Source organism: Lissotriton vulgaris, chromosome 11 (assembly GCF_964263255.1).
Source record: "Lissotriton vulgaris chromosome 11, aLisVul1.2, whole genome shotgun sequence".
NCBI classification, from domain to species: domain Eukaryota; kingdom Metazoa; phylum Chordata; class Amphibia; order Caudata; family Salamandridae; genus Lissotriton; species Lissotriton vulgaris.
This window is the reverse complement of record NC_141699.1, coordinates 858,100,062-858,119,197: the sequence shown is the minus strand read 5'-3', so window position 1 is coordinate 858,119,197 and position 19,136 is coordinate 858,100,062. Positions and strand designations below refer to the sequence as shown.

At 48.6% G+C, this 19,136-nt stretch overlaps 1 protein-coding gene across 1 annotated transcript in view; it reads left to right on the top strand.

The window, feature by feature from the left end:
* The window catches only part of UBXN7 (UBX domain protein 7), a 684,054-nt gene extending 667,719 nt beyond the window's left edge, over nt 1–16,335 (top strand). The window contains exon 11 of the mRNA XM_086943995.1: nt 15,505–16,335. Coding sequence (XP_086800121.1) covers nt 15,505–15,666 — 162 coding nt within the window. The 3' untranslated portion in view covers nt 15,667–16,335. The remainder of the gene's footprint in view (nt 1–15,504) is intronic.
* The last annotated feature ends 2,801 nt before the right edge of the window (nt 16,336–19,136 follow it).

The following is a 19,136-nucleotide window of genomic DNA, read 5'->3' as shown; positions in this document are numbered from 1 at the left end:
TGCCTTCCTGGGAGCCGGAGCAATTCCAGTCCAGCTCAAAGTTTGTTATGACGTCATGTGCCTCATATTTGGATGGCCTGACCTTCCTGGCGCACTTTCAGGCCCGGAGGTTCAGACGGGACTCCATCGGGTTTCGCGCTGGCATCTCCAGTGCCGATGGACCCATTAGCCCGATACCCCCCCACCCCCCTCCTCCAATGGATCAGGTAATGGATCTGGACAAACGCTGGTTGTCACAAAAACAAGAAAAGTTCCCTTGATTATGTTCTCTACAAGTTAATCAAATAACTACCTTTTCTGCACTTATACTACACTTCTCAGGAGATCTCTGTTTGAGATTATCGTCATTCAGCCTCTCATTCACTCTGAATCCCAGATGTCAAGTGAAACCACAAAAGCACTTAGTCTAAAAAAGTATATTACGTTGCCAAGGCGTATGCATCATCTGAATTTTATTAAAAAAGGATGTTAAAAACATTTACATATCCCATCAAGTTATACATATACTACTTATCAAGGAATCAACTATACAATTTTTATATCATGGAACAAAAATTCTACAACACATTATTAAAAACAAACAAATTAATCCAAGTTGACGCGTTTCGGTGGATCCTGCTGTGCGCACCACCTTCCTCAGGACAGTTAAAAACAACAATTCTTACTATCCAACACCATTCGCCCCTATTGTTACTATAAGGGTGATTATGGGCAGCTTTTACTCATTGTCTCTAGAATCAAACATTATACATAGGGTAGTTCTTTCCACTTCTGCACCCTATTTATTTTGTACAGTGGACGTCCCTTTATAGTTTGAGTATACGTCGTGGCACCGGTCTATGTTTTAGTGTAGATTCTTAGAATTATCGTATTCACACTAGAGGATCTTCATTTCTTCTTTTCTTTACAGGGGATTTATTCAATTATCCCGATCTGAGGAGTCTGATATATCCTTGTGTAGAGTACCGCGAGCTCAGAAGGTGGAGGCAAGTTTGTTAATTTGAACTTAAATGTCAGTCTTTGGTCAAATATTACCCCCAGATTTCTAACCTTTGAGACTGGTAGTGGGGAGTCACCCAAATCAGCCGGCCACCACTTTGGGGATCAGAAGGAGGTGTTGGAACCTAGTAGCAAAACCTTTGTCTTATCGCCGTTCAATTTGAGGCAATTTTTCTGCATCCATTTGTTATTCTGTAACATGCAGGTATTAAAACGATCAGCCGTCTCTTTAGGTCTCGTGGCGATTACAGCGCGAAGCGCTGTCTCGCCAGAGACCTATAGTCACCGGCTCAGCTTCCCAGGAGACAAGAGATGGCCACGCGCATCTTCAAGAATCAAATTGGATCGGAGCAGGCCGCGCGCGCGCGTGTGCACATCTCCTGTCTCCTGGGAAGCTCCAACACACACAGCCACACCTCTCCCTGCTTTCGCACACGCATGCGCGCGCACACGAGCGCACACACAGACACACACACGAGCGCACACGCACGCACACATACAGACACCCCCCCCCCCCCCCCCCCCGCCGCCGCACACATACACACAGCGCGCACACACACACACGAGCGCACCGAGACCCGCCCCCGCCATCCCCCCTCCCCCCACAGGACCCGACCAACACATTTTCCCATCTCAGACGCGTGGACACCGCGGCTCCTTCCGCTTTTACCCCATTTGCGATTGACCGGGTCCCGTGGCTCCTTCCCGTCTCGGCCACCATGACAGAAATGGTCAGTTACGCAAATAACACCGCCGCCACCTCTGGCGGGGCCTCCGTCGATGAATTTGCGGAGGGATCAAAGATAAACGCCAGCAAAAACCAGCAGGACGAGGGGTAAAGGGAGAGGGGCGCGTGCCGCTGCTTGTGAGTTTGTCTCGGCCGACGAGTCATTCCGCGGTGCCGAGAAGAGATACTAAATCTTTGTCGCTTTGTGTATTGATGAGCTCCCCGCCCCCTCGGTGACCCGCTTTTGCGGGTAGAGGGGAGGGATAGTGCTGCGACGGTTAGGTTGACCTAGTCCTAGACGATGATGTCAGTCAGAGTAAATGTGGGGGTTAGTGGGTGGCGCCCATTCTTGACTGCCCCTTCTGTCCTGGTAAATCTTAAAATATATTCCCAGTCTCAATTCCCTCGCCCCCCAAACCCCCCACCCCCACCCCACCACCCCACCTGAAAGGTGCTTTCGGGCTGGTACATCCCAGGAACGTTAAATTGGAAGCTTAACTTTTTTTTTTTTTAAATACTCTAAATAAAGAACATGTTTAATGTATAGAGTGAAATTAGTACAACTACCTTCCCGGTGTCCACACAACCCACTCTATTTTTCGGAAACTAAGCCGTGGCAAAGGGGGCAGGACTTGGAGAACAGACGCGCTTATTTTTTTAGTTTAGCCGAACAGTTACCTTGTGAAGGCGTCAGTCGCCTTTTATTAAGGCGGTGACTAATCGCTAGAGAATGACATTTGTTTTTGGGCCCGTACTCTGGCAACGTGAGCCGTCGCGGAAAACACGGCATTCATCTGAGCGCGAGTTGATCTGTGCTGTCTGGCCTGTATAATTCCCTCTCCTACCTCTTAGTAGTTGACATTGGTAGAATATCGCGCGACAATTGAGTAGCCATTTTTTCGCCAGCGTTTATTTTCTTAACCTTCATGCACTCAAGTGTTTTCTTAATTGGGGGCGTGGCTTGGAGCTCGGCGAGAATGGCCGCACTGTAGTGCAGCTCTGCCAGCCATCGATGGACATTTGCTAACATCCTGGCCTGATTGCCCTAAAAGTGTGAAATCTACGAGCGAAACTGTTTTACTGCGGTCCTGCTGCTGCTGAGCCGCCGTATCGGATCGCCCAAAGTGACAACACGGCGGTGAACTGACCTGCGCAGCGGCTCCACTGGCTCGGCCGAAAATGGCGGCTTGAGGCGGGCGACGGAATCCAGGGGGAGGAACGGCGGCTGTGTACGGGCGCTCCCGGAGGCAATCACAGCGGAATAACCCTGGGAAGCCTGGGCCCCTAATATCGCACTGGAGAGAGGTACGTGGTGCCGTGGTGGAAAAATCGAAGAGAGAGGGGCGGAGCTTGCCGGCGGCGGCACTTCTTCACGGACGGCTGCTGATTCACACGAGGCCCCGGCGCCAAAACTGACGGTAGGCCGCATACTAGCGCAAATTCCTTTGAGGAGGCTGCTGCGCTGAGGAGTGGAAGGCGTTGGGTCCACGCTCCGAACCCCCCCCCCCCCTCCCAGAGCGCCGCTGAGTGTTACTAGGGCGGAGGGTTCTCCCCCCTTCAGCCCGGCAGGGAGTGCTACAGGCCGCAGCCCAGACTACCGGGTGGCAAGAGGAGACCGTCTATGGCCTTCTGGTCCGTGGGAGGACTGACAATTACTTAATAGTGGGAGCGCTGGCCCGTAACAGAGGAGGGAAGGCGGCAGACACAGTGGACAGTCACCCGCAGGAATCGCAGGGCCCAACCTTGAGCGCAGCAGGGCATTAACACCGGGGCTGCCAGGGACACGCAGTTTGGAATTGGTGACACCGGGGAGTAAGAGACACTGTGTGAGAAGTCCACGGCGGAGTGCGCGTCTGGCGCCAATACTGGTTCCCCACATTGCGAAACTATAGACTGGTGTATAAAGGGGTATTAAAGACGTTGTTGTAGAGACACCTCGGCGGAAAGCACGTGACTGCAAGGGCAACGGTCGTCAGCGGCGAGGATACACGGAGGGGTGGCCCAGCTGTCACGGATCCGAGTGTGGGTGACCTCTGGCTGGTGACAATGGGGAAACCGGACAAAACGCAGCCGAAACTGAATTTTGAACTGCGCAACGGGGGGCGCCAACGGCGCGACTCTGCGCCGGACACGGAGCACGGAGAAGCTGCAACGCAGAGCAACGATATTGCCAAAACGCTAGTGGCGATACAGCAGAGCTTACAGACTATCGATGGTAAGATAGAAGTGCTCACAGGCAGAATGGATCACTTCTCATCGAAGTTGGACAAACATGCAGTGCGTTTGAATGAGGCGAAGCAGCGAATATCAGATGTGGAAGATGGCCTACAACAGGTCGCGGACAAGACTAATGAATTCGCCAAACTGCTGGAGGTCATACAGGCACGGAGCGAGGAGAGCGAAGCGCTCTCCCGAAGAATTAATATACACATTTTGGGGCTGCGGGAGTCCACGAATGTGGGCAAACTGGAAGATTACGTTGAGACCCTGCTGCTGGAGGTGTGTGGAAAAGAAGAGCTATCACCCCTGTTCGCGATCGAACGTGCACACAGATCGTTGGCGGCGAGGTTTCCGCCGGGAGTGACTCCGAGGCCGATAATAGCACGGGTGTTGAATTTTCGGGATAGAGACACGATTCTGAGGATTTCCAGACAGAAGGGATCCATCACTCATCAGGGAAATGTGCTTTCTTTTTATCCGGACTTCGCACCTGCGGTCCAGGCGGCCCGCAAAGAGTACCAAACAGTGAAAAAAATGTTGCAAAAGGAACAAATCCCATACGCCATGCTAAACCCGGCGAAATTGCGAATAGGCACGTATGAAAAGGGTAAAATATGTGCGTCGCCCAAGCAGGCTATGGAGTACGCCAAGACTCTGCAGCGGAATCACATATAGGCTAACGCAGCGGCCACCTCGGACATAGATGAGTGACCTGCACGAAAGGTACAGTATGTATTATAACAGACATTACTTACTGAGTGGCGGTATGAGACCAAGAGGCCTGCTGGGGAGCTATGGACCCGAGCGGCTGGGACACACACGAAGAGATTACCATGACAGGGGTCAGAGGGAACACTTGTGATTCAATGGCTCCCTTCCCTTACACAATCTGGGACTGGTCGAAGCGGTCAAGACCCCCAATGGGTAATCCCCACATGGACTGCTCAGTTCTTAAGTTATGGTTTGATGGGGTGTTTAAAGGGGATCATGGCTTTAGCGATTGGGGTGTGCTGAAGTGGGTGGGTGGAGGGAGGGGGGGGAGTTGTCAGAGTTTGCAGTGTTGGGGCACTTGAGTGTACTTCTTCTATGTGGCAAGTAATAGAGGGGGCATGCATATTGTACAATTATTTGACTAAGAAGCACCCAGGATGGAGAGCATCACTGACGTGAGGGGCACAATGTACAAGGCAATATCGTGGAATGTACGCGGCCTGAACACGCCCCGGAAAATAAGACGGGTATTGGCGCAGTTGGACAGGCAAAATGCTTCGATAGCGCTGCTTCAAGAGACGCATTTAACGGGGGTAACAGAAGCTAGAGTTGCAAAAAGGTGGACAGAGTACAGATTGGCGTCCTCCTACTCTTCATACGCAAGAGGTGTGCTGATCTTGGTAAAGAAGGGGGTGATATTTCAGGAACTGGAATCAGCAACTGACAAGGAGGGCAGATGGGCGATGGTGCTAGGGCAGTTAGGACATGTACAAGTCACAATCATAAACTTTTATGGCCCAGTCGTGGACGACACGACTGCTTATTTGAACATGTACAGGGTACTGCGGGCATGGCCAGATACAGCGATATTATGGGGTGGGGATTTGAACACACATTTGGATCCCGCATTGGACAAGTCGAATCCATTAGGGGTTAGAATGGGCAGAGTTGCCAAGTGTGTAAAAGATGGTATGTTAGAGTTTGGGCTACAGGACGCATGGCGCATGAGACATTCACAGACGCTGGCTGACACACACATAACACCCGCGACAAACGGGTGGTCTAGATTAGATTACTGGCTAGTCAGTGATGAAGTAAACTGTTGGGTGGATGGCTGATGTAACTATTCTGCCCAGAACACTTTCCGATCACAACCCGGTGCTGCTAACGATGAATATTCCCCAAAACCAGAGGACACCATTCACGTGGAGATTCCGCGCAGAGGCCTTGTTAGACCCTCTATATGCGGACAGGATTAGGAAGGCCATTGAGATGCATTTTGCAGAGAATGTGGGATCAGTGGACAGTGAAGGGACCCTATGGGAGGCATTCAAAGTCACGATTAGAGGGGTGTGTATTAGCACAACGGCAGGGATTTTGAAGGATATCCGCAATAGATTGCACAGGCTTGAGGGGAGACTGAGAGTGCTTGAAACACAGTATGATGCTGAGCGAGATGCGCAGACGCTCCTGGATATGCCAGAGTTGGTGGATGAATATAATGAACTTGCAGACTCAGAGATTAAATACTTGACCAATCGATACATGGCCAGAAGATATGGGGAAGGTGGAAGACCGGGTAGATCTCTTGCGGCCCAGCTAACGCGACGAGCTATACAGCCTCCTATAGATCGTATAGTAGATGATGAGGGGGTGGAACACATCACTCCTAAAGAAGTGGGAGATTCGTTTAGGCGATTCTACAAAACACTATATACCTCCAGGGGCGCCACTGAGGGTCAGGCTCTAAATTACTATCTAGAGGACGTTGCATGCACCTGGCTGTCCGATGCCCATAGGAAATACCTCAGGTAACCAGTTGATGAAGAAGAGGTAGAGGCGGCTATCAAATCACTCCCGAATGGGAAGGCGCCTGGCCCTGATGGGCTGACGGCAGAATTTTACAAAGCGCATGCTCAGCTCCTTGCGCCCCATCTATTGGCAATGTATGCTGAGGCTTATGAGGAGGGCAAGCTGCCCCCGTCACTTAGACAGGCGTTAATTATAACACTTTTGAAAAAGGACAAGCCACCGGAGAAGTGCGATTCGTATCGCCCTTTATTGCTTATAAACATAGATGCTAAAATGTTAGCGAAGATTCTAGCCACCAGGCTGCAGCCACTGATGCCCCTGCTGGTCCTGCCGGATCAGGCGGGTTTTATACCAGATCGGTCCACGTCTCTGAACTTACGCACCATATTTGCCATGCTGCATGTGTTAAACCCTGAACTCCAAGCAGTCACAGTGTTATTAGACGCCGCAAAGGCGTTTGATTCAGTGGAGTGGGGCTACATGATACATGTGCTGCATAGAATGGGCTTCCATGTTATGTTCGTTCGGTGGATACAATTGCTCTACGCGGAACCTACGGCACCGCATCGGGGGAGACACGACTGAACCGCTGCAAATTGGCAGAGGCACACGACAGGGGTGCCCGCTCTCCCCGTTGCTATTTGCTATCGCCCTAGAACCTCTAGCGTGTAAGGTGCGCCAGTTACACAGTGCTGCAGCGCTGAGATTCGATAATAGACCGGTATGGATATCGTTATGCGCTGACGATATGGTCCTGTATGTGCGTGAACCAGGAGTGTACCTATCACCGCTATTGAGGGAGTACATAAAGATTGGCCTATATTCTGGATTAAGTATTAATTGGCAAAAATCAGTGGTTATTCCGTTGACTGCTGCTACCACACCCCCTGTGATGGAATACCCTCTTATATGGTCCGCAGAACCGGTGAAATACTTGGAGTGTGGGTACACAGAGATCCAGAAGTGGTGATCACCGAAAATTACGGAGCAGCATACGATGCGATTACTACACAGGTGGACAGGTGGATGGGATTGCCGTTATCGCTAGCAGACAAGATTGCTGTTATTAAGATGGTGATCTTGCCTAAGCTACTGTACCTGTTTTGCAACGTACCGGTCCCTTTTTTAAGACAATCCAAACGCAACTCCTTAGACTAGTGTGGGGCGCGAAACAGCCACGTATAAGTTGGCGCACACTAGCGCTTCCGTACGATAAGGGGGGATTCAAGGCGCCGGATATATATCTGTATTATCTCTGCTGCCAAGCACAATACGCATATTACTGGTTTAAACACCATGCATTCACACCGCACGTGGCAGTGGAGCAGGGAGATGCAGATCCCACACCGCTGAAGGGCATACTAACACATGCTTGTAGACATACGCCTAAAACAGAAATAAACACAATAGATATTATGGTAGCGGCCTGGCAAGCCATAGGGCGGAAGACACACAAGCTTCAATTATACGCGCCCGCTTTACCTATACAGGGACACGCTGCACTATCGGTGGTGCAAGATAAGGGATCGATTAAATCCCTTTGAGAGGTGGAAATAGTTAACCATGGGGGACCTCTACACTGAGGGGACGTATGTCGGGTGACGATTTAACATACATCGCGAACCCTACATTGTTGTTCAAGTTTACGTGCCACAGGTTGAGACAGGCCATTAGAGCACATTACCCTGATTTTCCGGAAGAACCGGCTCAATCACTCGCGCTACAGTTGGTCATAACAGCCCCCACGAAAAAGAAAATGATAACTAAATTGTATAAAGTGGTCCAGGCGGATACCCCACGCGCAGTAGATGGGAGTCTGACGCGTTGGAATAATATATTGGAATCCCCGCTAACAGAGGTAGAGTGGGAACGGGTATGCACAATAACAGGGAAATTGACCCCCAACAGTAATTTGAGGATCATTCATTTAAAATATCTCCATCAGGTGTACCACACTCCGCACAAGCTGTGGAAAATAGGACTGAGAGAAGAGGGGAAATGCTAGAGGTGTGGAGCCGAAAATGCGGGATTCACACACCTGGCTTGGGAGTGTTCCCGTGTGCATACATACTGGGATGAAGTGGTCACTAATGTAGCAAAGATGACAGGCATTGAGATGCAGAACGACCCAGCGCTGTGCTTGTTAGGGCACGGGTCTGTGGCAAGAGGTGCACTGGACAAACTGATTCAGGTGGCGTTGCTACTGGCAAAGCGGCGTGTGTTATTCACTTGGGGCAGCAGACTTTCTCCTAAGGTATCGGGCTGGCTAAAAGATATGGTGTTCTGCAGAGACCAGCTTGAGACATATGCGGAAGAGTTGCCTGTGAAGTCGAAACCTAAAGACATATGGGCCCCGCTGTGTGAATACCTGCGGGTCTGCTGTGCTGAACAGTCAGGGGACGATGAGTAAATGCTGGAAAGAGAGACATGTGAGAGGGGGTCTGTCCTGGGGCAGTGAGGATCAGAACTAATACCGGGAATTGTGCTAGGGGGATGAGGTGTGATGGATGAAAGTATGTACGTCAGTGAGACGTCCCCCCGAATGTGACTAGAACGTGATAAGAAAGTACGAGGAGTGTACGGTAAAGTGCCCTTTTGAGTTTGCTCTACGTTTACACAGTTGACGTGTGCGCACTGGCTAATGATTGTTACCCAAGGTCAACAGTTATCTTAAGTTGAAAAGGTTGATAAAAAAGCGGAGTCTAACACAGCTGTGCTCTCTCTCACTGTAAGATGCACTGAAATCATACTGAACTGAGAAAGATGGGCATACAAGCGAGGTGGGAGAGGGGGGGGGGGTGCGCGGATATGGTGCAGGATACCAGGCTGGCACAGCAACCGCTGATTTCATACGCGGCTGGCCCTGTGTGGTTATAGGCGGCATGCTGTTAATCAATGGCTTGGAAGCCAATACACCGTGACAGAACGCAAAGATCGAACTGTGAGCTGCCGGCCACGAAGTGGATGTAGGCGCACAGCTGCGTTACCTGCTAAACTATAAAGTTTTTTTTGAAGACTCAAAAAAAAAAAGTGTTTTCTTAATTACTCAGCCGTTTCATTTGATAATACCTCTACCGGTTTTCTCTAGTCTTCGGGATCTGTTTTTCCATTTTATGTCCGTTAAATCTTAATTTCTTAAAAGCTTGGTAGTTAGAGCCGCATTCCTCCTAACCAGAATTTGTCATAGAGGACAGATACTACTTAGTGATAGTGCTGTTATCCATAACTAGACTGGTTGCTGGAGGCTTACAGCCACAACCCTCTTCTATAACCTCTCCGGTGGCAGACCTCTAAAACTATGGCGATAGGTGAGGCTGAATGTGTGAGGCTTTTTGACCATGGCTTGCAATGCTTTCCTCTGCTTTAGCGCCACTATCCTTTGAACCTTTTACCTTTAATTTCTCCTCAACCTCTTCTGTTCTTGGTCTAACGTCCAGACGAAGAGCAGTGTATGGCAGGTTTGTGAAAGCAGATGTCATTGTTGAGGGAAGGTGGGCCAGTGTTAATGTAGCGCATTGAACGTGTTGATGAGTTTGAATTGTGCCGGTTTGTGAACGGGGAGCAAATAAAGATCTTCAGGTATGGTGTGAGTGCTGCATGCAAGGTTGTGTGCTTCTACTCAAGTTCTGCATGAAGTACGTCTGTGCTTCATTTGCAAAAATGAAGTGGCAGGGTCCTTCTCGGAAGGCCACTGCAGCCTACACACCCGTAGCCTGCCAGCACTGCCAATGGCGGTACCAACATAACTCCTACAAGTTTGACAATTCAGACTATTTTAGGCCACACAGCTATATGTTATATCTGCTGCTCAGCCAGTGTGAGTGTGGTTTGGAATGTTGGTGTGGATGATGCTGTGGAATGTTCAGCGTTTCTTTCTTTGCTCTGGTGCTTACGACGACTTTTGAAACGGAAGTCACGCTGCAAATTAAGTCAACTAAATGTTTTCTTTTAGGATATCCCTAACAGACTTTATTTTCAAAACTGTAGAAAGAGGATAGTAAATTATTTCAAATAGAAGGATATGTAACTCATTAAGAAGATTACTAGAACCAGGCCTTCTGACCAGACTGGTTTGCTGTACAATTTCCAGAATGGTTTTACATTTACATATTATATTTGTAGGGTCGTGCTTAACTACTCCTGTGGAAAATTGGGTTATTATTGTGGCAGCTACGGCATATTTCTCCTGGTAAGGAATATTTCACATAGCATGGTGTTGAAGTACACTATACTTGCCAGTAGTTTCATTTTCTTTCGTTCATTTTTTCAGAAAGATTATCATGCATATTTTCTCTACCCTATGCAGGGGTTAGAGTACACTCGAATTGTGGAGGTTAGTTTTTTTGTGTACTTGGACAGTAGCTTTTTCTTGGGCACTAGTACTAATGCACGGGGTACCACCTTTCGGACGATAGCAGGCACCCGTTCCTTCCTCCTTTTCGTACATATATTCCTCTTTTTCATATATACATTTCGGTGTGGTGGCGTTTTTTCTTTACCTCGTTTTCACTCATAATAGTGCAAATCCCAGGCTCCAAATCCACCCTCCAAATCCAGCCTCCACCCTCCAACTCCACACTCCAACTCCACCCTCCAAATCCACCCTCCAAATCCAAACCAGTGTTTGTAATATCAATGCATGTAAGTCACATAAACACAACACATATTGTATTACAAATGCTAGAGGTGTCACATTTGCAAAAGTTATAACTATTAGCGTTGTAAATGACAAAGCAATTATTTTCACTATTTTCCACAACAAAACATTAAAATAAAATTGGTCATTTACAATAGCAATAGCTCAAACTTTCCAAATGAGAAACATATTGCATTGCATTTTAACTCCCTGTTAACTTCTGCTGATCTAATGCTCACTTTCACCACACCTCCTTCTCTAACTCCCTATTCTATTCTATTCTCCTTTGCTGATCTGCTGCTCTCTTCCACCACACCTCCTTCTTTAACTCCCTGTTCTCTTCTGCTGTGCTGATCTGATGCTCTCTTCCACCCACCTCCTTCTCCAATTCCCTGTTTGTTCTATTCTCCCATACTAATTTACTGCTCTATTACACCGCCTCATTCTCTAACTCCCTGTTCTTTTTTGCCACCACCACCATGTCCACCACAACGTCCACAATTACCACGTCCACCACCACCACGTCCACCACCACCACGTCCACCACCACCACGTCCACCTCCACCACCACCACGTCCACCACCACCACGTCCACCACCACCACCACGTCCACCACCACGTCCACCACCACCACGTCCACCACCACCACGTCCTCCACCACCACGTCCTCCACCACCACGTCCTCCACCACCACGTCCTCCACCACCACGTCCTCCACCACCCCGTCCTCCACCACCACGTCCTCCACCACCACCACGTCCATGTCCATCACCAACACGTCCATGTCCATCACCACCACGGCACATCTCCATCACCACCACGTCCACCACCACCACGTCCACCACCACCACGTCCACCACCACGTCCACCACCACGTCCACCACCACGTCCACCACCACGTCCACCACCACGTCCACCACCACGTCCACCACCACGTCCACCACCACGTCCACCACCACATCCACCACCACATCCACCACCACGTCCACCAGCACCACATTCAACACCAGTATGTCCACCACCACTACGCCCACCACCACATCCACCACCACGTCCACCAGCACCACATTCAACACCACTACGCCCACCACCACTACGCCCACCACCACTACGCCCACCACCACTACGCCCACCACCACTACGCCCACCACCACCATCACACCCACCTCCACCACCACCACCACATGTCCACCACTTCCACCACCATGAATGCTGTAGTTGTCACATTTGCAAAAGTTATAACTATTGGCATTGTAAATGACGAAGCTATTAATTTCGCTATTTTCAAAACCAACACATAAATAAAAAAAATATAATTTACAATACCAATAGCTTAAACTTTCCTAATGCGAGACCTATTGCATTGCAAATGCTTGTCAATATTGCTTGATACCGAGATCACCACCTGTGTATCATCGGCATATGATATGACCGAGAAGCCACATTGTCTAATGATTGCTGCCAGCAGGACACATAAATGTTAAAAAGAGTGGGGCTCAGGGATGAGCCCTGAGGCACCCCACATGGCAGCTCGAATGTTTTAGAAACCCTACCATCCATTTCTACCAAAAATGTTCTGTTTGTTAAAAATGATGTTAGTAATTTGGTGGCACTGTCTTGAAAGCCAAGTTCCTCAAGTCTATCAATAAGGATTTCATGGTTGACCGTGTCGAAGGCCGCCTATATATCTAACAAAATCAAGACAGCCTTCTTTCCTTCATCCAGAGTTTTTCTTAATTCTTCTACTGCCATCACTAAGGCGGTCTCGGTTCCATGCCCCTCTCTAAAACCATACTGAGAATGATCTAATAGTTCTCCTCCTGCGATAAAGGACATGATCTGCCTATTAATCAGCCTTTCCAACACTTTGGCATAGAAGGGAATCCTAGATATTGGCCTATAGCTGTTAGGTTCTGTCGGGTCTATATTGGCTTTCTTTAACAAAGGTTGAACTGAAGCTCTTTTCCATGATTCTAGAAAGATGCCTGACTGAATTATTTCTAGGAAGACTATTCTAAGTTGCTCACTGATCAGCTCTGGACACAGATGAAAGATTTTAGGAGGGCAAGGGTCTGATGGAGCTCCTGCCTTTGTTATCTTTACTACTTGGATGATCTGGTCCTCAGTAGGTGGGAGAAAAGAGAAGGTTGTGTCAGTGGCAGATACATAAATCCCTGACGTTTTTATCTCCACATGTCTATTTATGTTGTCTGTAAAAGTTTTATACACTGTCTCCACTTTGTTAGTAAAGAATTCTCCAAGAATATTGCAGAATTCGGGGTTCTCTATCTTCTGTAGATTCTCTGGGTGCTTAGCTAGTTTTTTCACTGTGTTAAAAAGCTCCTTGCTGGAGTTTTTAGATTCCAGGATTTTTGGGGTGAAATATTTACTTTTCTCCTTGACAATCATTTTTTTGTAATCTGATAAAGTAGTTGCATGTTCTCTTTTCCTTACCTCAGCGTAGTCAGTTCTCCATACCCTTTCAAATCTCCTGCATACTTTTTTTCTGTTCTCTGAGTTTGTCAGTGAACCAGGGCTCAGATGGCCTTTTGCTTTTTGATCGTAGCCTCTTTTTAGGGACTGCTGAGTCTACCGCTGTTTTGATCCAGGAATTTACTTTATTGACCATATTGTTGACACCTAATTTCAGATTTGGTTTGGATATGGAAAAGCCCCTCAACCCAATGGTCTGTTTCTAGTAGACGGCTGGCTAGCTCTCTAGATTGTTTGTTTTGGGCAGCCTTCCTCCTTTGATATGTCCACCATAAAGGTCCTAACAATCACCTGGGCTTTGACGTTTTTCAGCGGATCAAGTAATATGCTCCTTGCAGGTGCAATCCAGCTTCTCATGCAGGCAGATACATTATTCTCCCCTCCAGTCCAGAAAAATCGGGGGGTCCACAGACAGTGTTGAGGGAGATTGGCAATTAAGTGCGTCTACTGTTGTCCTGCCTGTACGGGTCGACAAAATCTCATTGGTCACAAATGCTGTGTTGTACAAAGTTGTGGGTAAGCAGGCAATAATGATTTGTCTCTTGTGACCAAGCCTTCATAAACAGATGTTTTACATTTAAAGGTCTTGGCCCCCTTCGAATCCTGGCCCAACTTGGGTTGGTAAGCATCCTTCACTGTCTTTCTGGGTAAGGCATGATCAGATATATGTTGAGTGACTCACTCCAGATGGGAGGTCATCTAACAAGTGGAGGACTGTCACAAAATTTCTTTCAAATAGGAGACACAAACAAGACAAAGTGATGGAGCTGGGCACCTTCCCTAACTCCACAAGCATCTGTAGTTTTGGGGAAAGGAGTCATGAGATGTCCATGGACTTGGTGAAATGTGCAATAGGGTTAAACTAGCTTGACACAGATGACCATTATCTTGTGCAGAAAACGGAGGGTCCAGAGGACTTCAGCACTCTATAGTCCATTCATTAACATGTACACCCACATACTAGATATTCAAATAAGTCCTCTGCACCCATGAAAGAGGGAAACGAATCCTGTTATGGGACAACTGGGCAAACTTATACAAAGTCTGGAGCCAGTAAACAGTCCCTGCATAGGGGGCAGAGAAAAAAGATCTGCATCCCTGGCTAGACATGCTACTGCCACTGTCAGGCTCCCCATAGTATGGGGTGTAGAGGGAACAATGTCACTCTTACATAAAGCAGCACTCTTTGGCTGGCCTCTTGTTCAATTCTGATGCTTCAAGTTGAAAAAAATGGGAGACCCCTTGGTTGCTTTCATAGTAGTCTAATTCATAGGGGGGGAGAACAATGGCTCAGGAACATAGAAGTTCAGGAAATCATACCTTACAAACCAGTGCAAAGGACTGATGTGGCAACAGTTTATTTTGTGTCCCTTTTCTAATCTTCCATCACCTCCCCAACTGCTTAGTTGACCCCAGCGCACACAGTCCACTTTGCACTCTGCACTTGAATTACTGACTCTCTCCATGCATCCTCATGCACCTCAATTATTCTGTCCCGTCTGTTGCGTCTCCACCTGCATATCAAAGCACTGGAAGTGCCTTTAACAATTTCTTTACTGGTACCGGGTACAGATTTTTCCTGCCCTTTCTTCCCCTTCTCTTCAGTACTTTGCAGACCAACATGCTGCTTTTTTAGCATCCTCTGAGGTTCCCTACAGATGTAAGGAGTCAAGCAATATGGTAAGCAGAGAACAGGGGAATGAACCAAGGATGTAGGTGGAGAGCATAGTCCTACAGAGTGCTTTACAAGTGGATGTTCGCTACCCAAGGATCATTTAAAGAAAGTTGCATAATTATGCATGTACTAGAGAACCTGTTTCAAAATAACATTTATGCATGCTGTAAGTTGTAAGTAGTGAAAGAATGTGTTGTTTGCTATTTTTAATTCTCCTCCTTATATTTTCAGGTCCTCGTAAAGCACATTCAGATGAAAGGTTACCCCAATGAAAGATTTGAATTGCTGACTAACTTCCCCCGAAGGAAACTTTCACACCTAGACTATGACATCACATTACAGCAGGCAGGACTCTGCCCTCAAGAGACTGTGTTTGTTCAAGAAAGGAATTAGCCACTGGCCTTTATTTCATCCCTTCTCATGAACTACTTTGCCTTCGCTTGCCATGGACAACTGTTTGGGAACTCGCTAGCATCAAAGCTGACATGGAGCAACAGATTAGTCTGCTCTTTTCCATGACTTTTTGTCTCATGACCAAACAAAGAGAAAAGACTGAAAAAGTTCTTTAACTTTTAGAGGCAATGTGTGTCTTCTGATCTAGACTGTCTCCTATGGCAGTGGTGTATATGAACTGTAAAGAGGTGTGTTAATTTATCAGCAAACAGAAGTTGCAAATCTACACAAGTAAAAGACTTGTGCCGGGAAGAAGCATTCCTTATGCTTTTTGTGCCCTGGAATTGTAACCTTCAGAGACGGTCCACGCTAACCTCCCACAGAGACACTGAGTATGGCTTCAGCTGTCATCTCCATTGAACCTTTAGTAGCTATGGTCTCTTTTGAGTAGACGTTTCATAGGTTTGATCTTACCAACATTGTGCTCTTATTTGAAAGGGGGCCTATATGGAAAGTGAAATACTAGCTACTTTGAGAAAGCGGGAGCGACATGTACCCATTTAATAATGTATTCATTAATTTCTACAAACATCTTGACAGTTTCCATTATTCATCTGATTTCGGTCTATTGGCTCAGCAGAAATAAATTCTTAACCATGTTTCATCAAATTGTTGGAGTGCCGCTACCAAAATTACCAAGTTATATTTGAGGCTGAAGAATTAATGAACAGAGAATTGATAGGACAACGTACTGAATTATATGATTATATTTTAAAAAGCCAGAAATATAGCTATTGCGTATTGTACACAAAAATGTTAGGGGTAAAACAAGGGCAAATAATGGATTGTAGGACTAAGAAGAAAACATGCAATGGAATATAATGATGACACTCCGTAGAAGGTAAGCTACACATGTGTTGAGTCAAGAGTGGTGGCAGCACGAAACCCACAGAATGGAAGAATAACTCCGTACATCCATGCTATCCTCTACAATTACTGCACAGAGACAGGCTAGCATAAACCATAACTCCAAGGAGGCAGGCAGACAGGCAAGAGGCTCATCCGAGGAACAAAGGAAATATGAACTAGAGAACAGGACAGAGGGCTTTAGATAAATAAACAGCCTCAGGTGTGGTGAAACTGGTGAAGACTTTTGGGAAAAAAGGATTAGCCACTGATAGCCAAGATATCATAAAATATGGTTTATGCTTTGATCAAACTGGACTAAAACCACGCCACACTAAATAAAATACATGGTGGTGTTTGATAGCCAATGAGGATATAAGTTGTGGAGTCTTGATGAGACTTGTTGCCAAGAAGGCAGTGAGCCAGCAAAGAGAATAGCTGGTAATAAGACCCATGAATGTATCCTTACAGAAAAATTAAAGAAACACTAAAATATTGTAGACAAGATGGAGAGGAACTGGAGCAATAAAATTCGAAGCTGTTTGTAGGAAAGTAGGATCTTTCTAGCATAGATGCCCCTCCACTTTATGCCTGGTGTCAGCATGTTTTGATTGTTGTTGATTAGGATCCTGCTATTCTGGACTGAAGTGACTGTTCTCTCTCCTCTAAATTTGCTGGTAAGGGGGCGTGGCCAAGATGGCGAAGTAGAAGGACGCGACCTTGGCGAGCTCCTCCGGCCCAGGCCCCTGAGCACCTTATTTATCGCTGATCTCCCCCCATCGTCGCTAGCTGGCGACGGCGGGTGCAGTGGAGAACTGGTGGCCCTTGCTGGGAGTGAAATCTGCGCGTTGGGTCCGCCCTGTGAGCGAACTCGAGCCTGAGGCGCTGTGCGGAGGCCGCTGGCGCGGCCTAGAGGGGAACGGGGACCAGCTCGGGTCCGCCCCCTACCGCAGTGCGGAGCTGCTGACTGTGGCGCTGAACGAAAGCGACCGGAGCGGTGAGAAGTTGGGGCCCCGCCAAGACGAACGACCGGTTTACAGCCGTGGATGGGACCGGTGCCGAGGATTTCGGAGGCCTTGCCGGCCTGGCTCGGGGCACGAGATCGTCTCACCCGCTGAAACCTGACAGGAAGTGGTGGGTGCCTGGTGGTGCAACTCGGGCCCAGAGGAGTCTCAGAAGCCTTTGAAGCGACTGCCGCGGGGACCTGGTGGCTCCCTTGTTGTGTACGGCTTGGGGTCCGCTCGGGGGCTGCTTGAGAGGCAGCGTGCTACGGAGCGTGGACACCATTTTAACCTGCATCCCGCCGGCCTAGCACTGAGGTGGAGTGGGCAGGAGTCTCCGCCCGGAGAGCACGGAGCGGTAGAGAACGGATGTTGGACTGCACTACAGGAGCGAAGTGCGGCCTCTTCGGTCAGGGCGGTCACACAGCGGGTAGCTAAGTGGTGTTGTGAACGCTACTATCGCTGGTGAGGATTGAAAACTCTTATTCGACGCCCAAGAAGGCCGGCAACAGGGGGAACAGAAAGGGTGACCGCACCCTGCCGGAGATGCTGAACAGGAGCAATGCGCGGCAAGACCGTGGACAGCCCTCCCCCAGTCAGTCTAGCAGTTCACAGGGGGCGAGCGGAGGGGAACCACCAGTTACTAGGTCGTTCCTTGAGTCGCTCTTTAGCTCCCTACGGGATGACTTCCAGACTCTCAAGCAGGAAGTAGCGGGGGAGGTACGAGCGGTCCGGAGAGAGGTTGATGGCCTAGGAGAAAGGGTCTCATCCGTGGAAGAAGCGGAACATGCCCGGGACGAGGAACTGGCACAGCTCCAGCAGGAAGTGATTAGGCTCCGAGACCAGCAGATTGATCTACAATCCCATGTGGAGGACATCGAGAACCGTTCCCGGAGGAACAACATCAGGGTCCGGGGCGTTCCGCTCGGAGAAGAAGGGGAGGAGGCGGCCGCCTACTTGCAAGATCTGTTTCGGGAAGTCCTGGGTGAGCCGGCAGACTTTACTCTCAGGATCGATAGGGCACATAGAGTGGGCCCACGACGTAGAGCCCCGGCGCCTCCCCCGATCTTCTGGCTTTCCTGCCGGACTATCCCCTGAAAGAAAGGATTCTAAGGGTAGCTCGCTCTAAGCCCTCCTTGGAGTTCAGAGGCCATAGGGTGGCCCTCTTTCAAGATCTTTCAGTGGTCACCCTACAGAAACGCAAGTCTTTTAAGATTGTGACTGATTTCTTGCGGGAGCATGACATTCAATATTCTTGGGGCCACCCTTTCCGTATTATCTTCCGCTGGAACGGAACATTGCATCAGCTGCGCTCCCTTCAGGACACCTGTACTGTATTGAGCATCACGGCGACTGACGAAGATGGCCCCACTCCACGTCGTCGCCGGATCACCAGGGATGGCTGGCAATCGATCCCTGACCGCGGGTCTTCGTCTTCCTCGGTGAGACCGGACTCGCCTACTATCCGGGCTGAGATGGATAATGCTGTGCGGGAGGTCGCTAGAGAATCGGCGACAGAGGAGGTTGCCTTGACCGCCTAAGAATTCTCCGGGGGGAGATCGA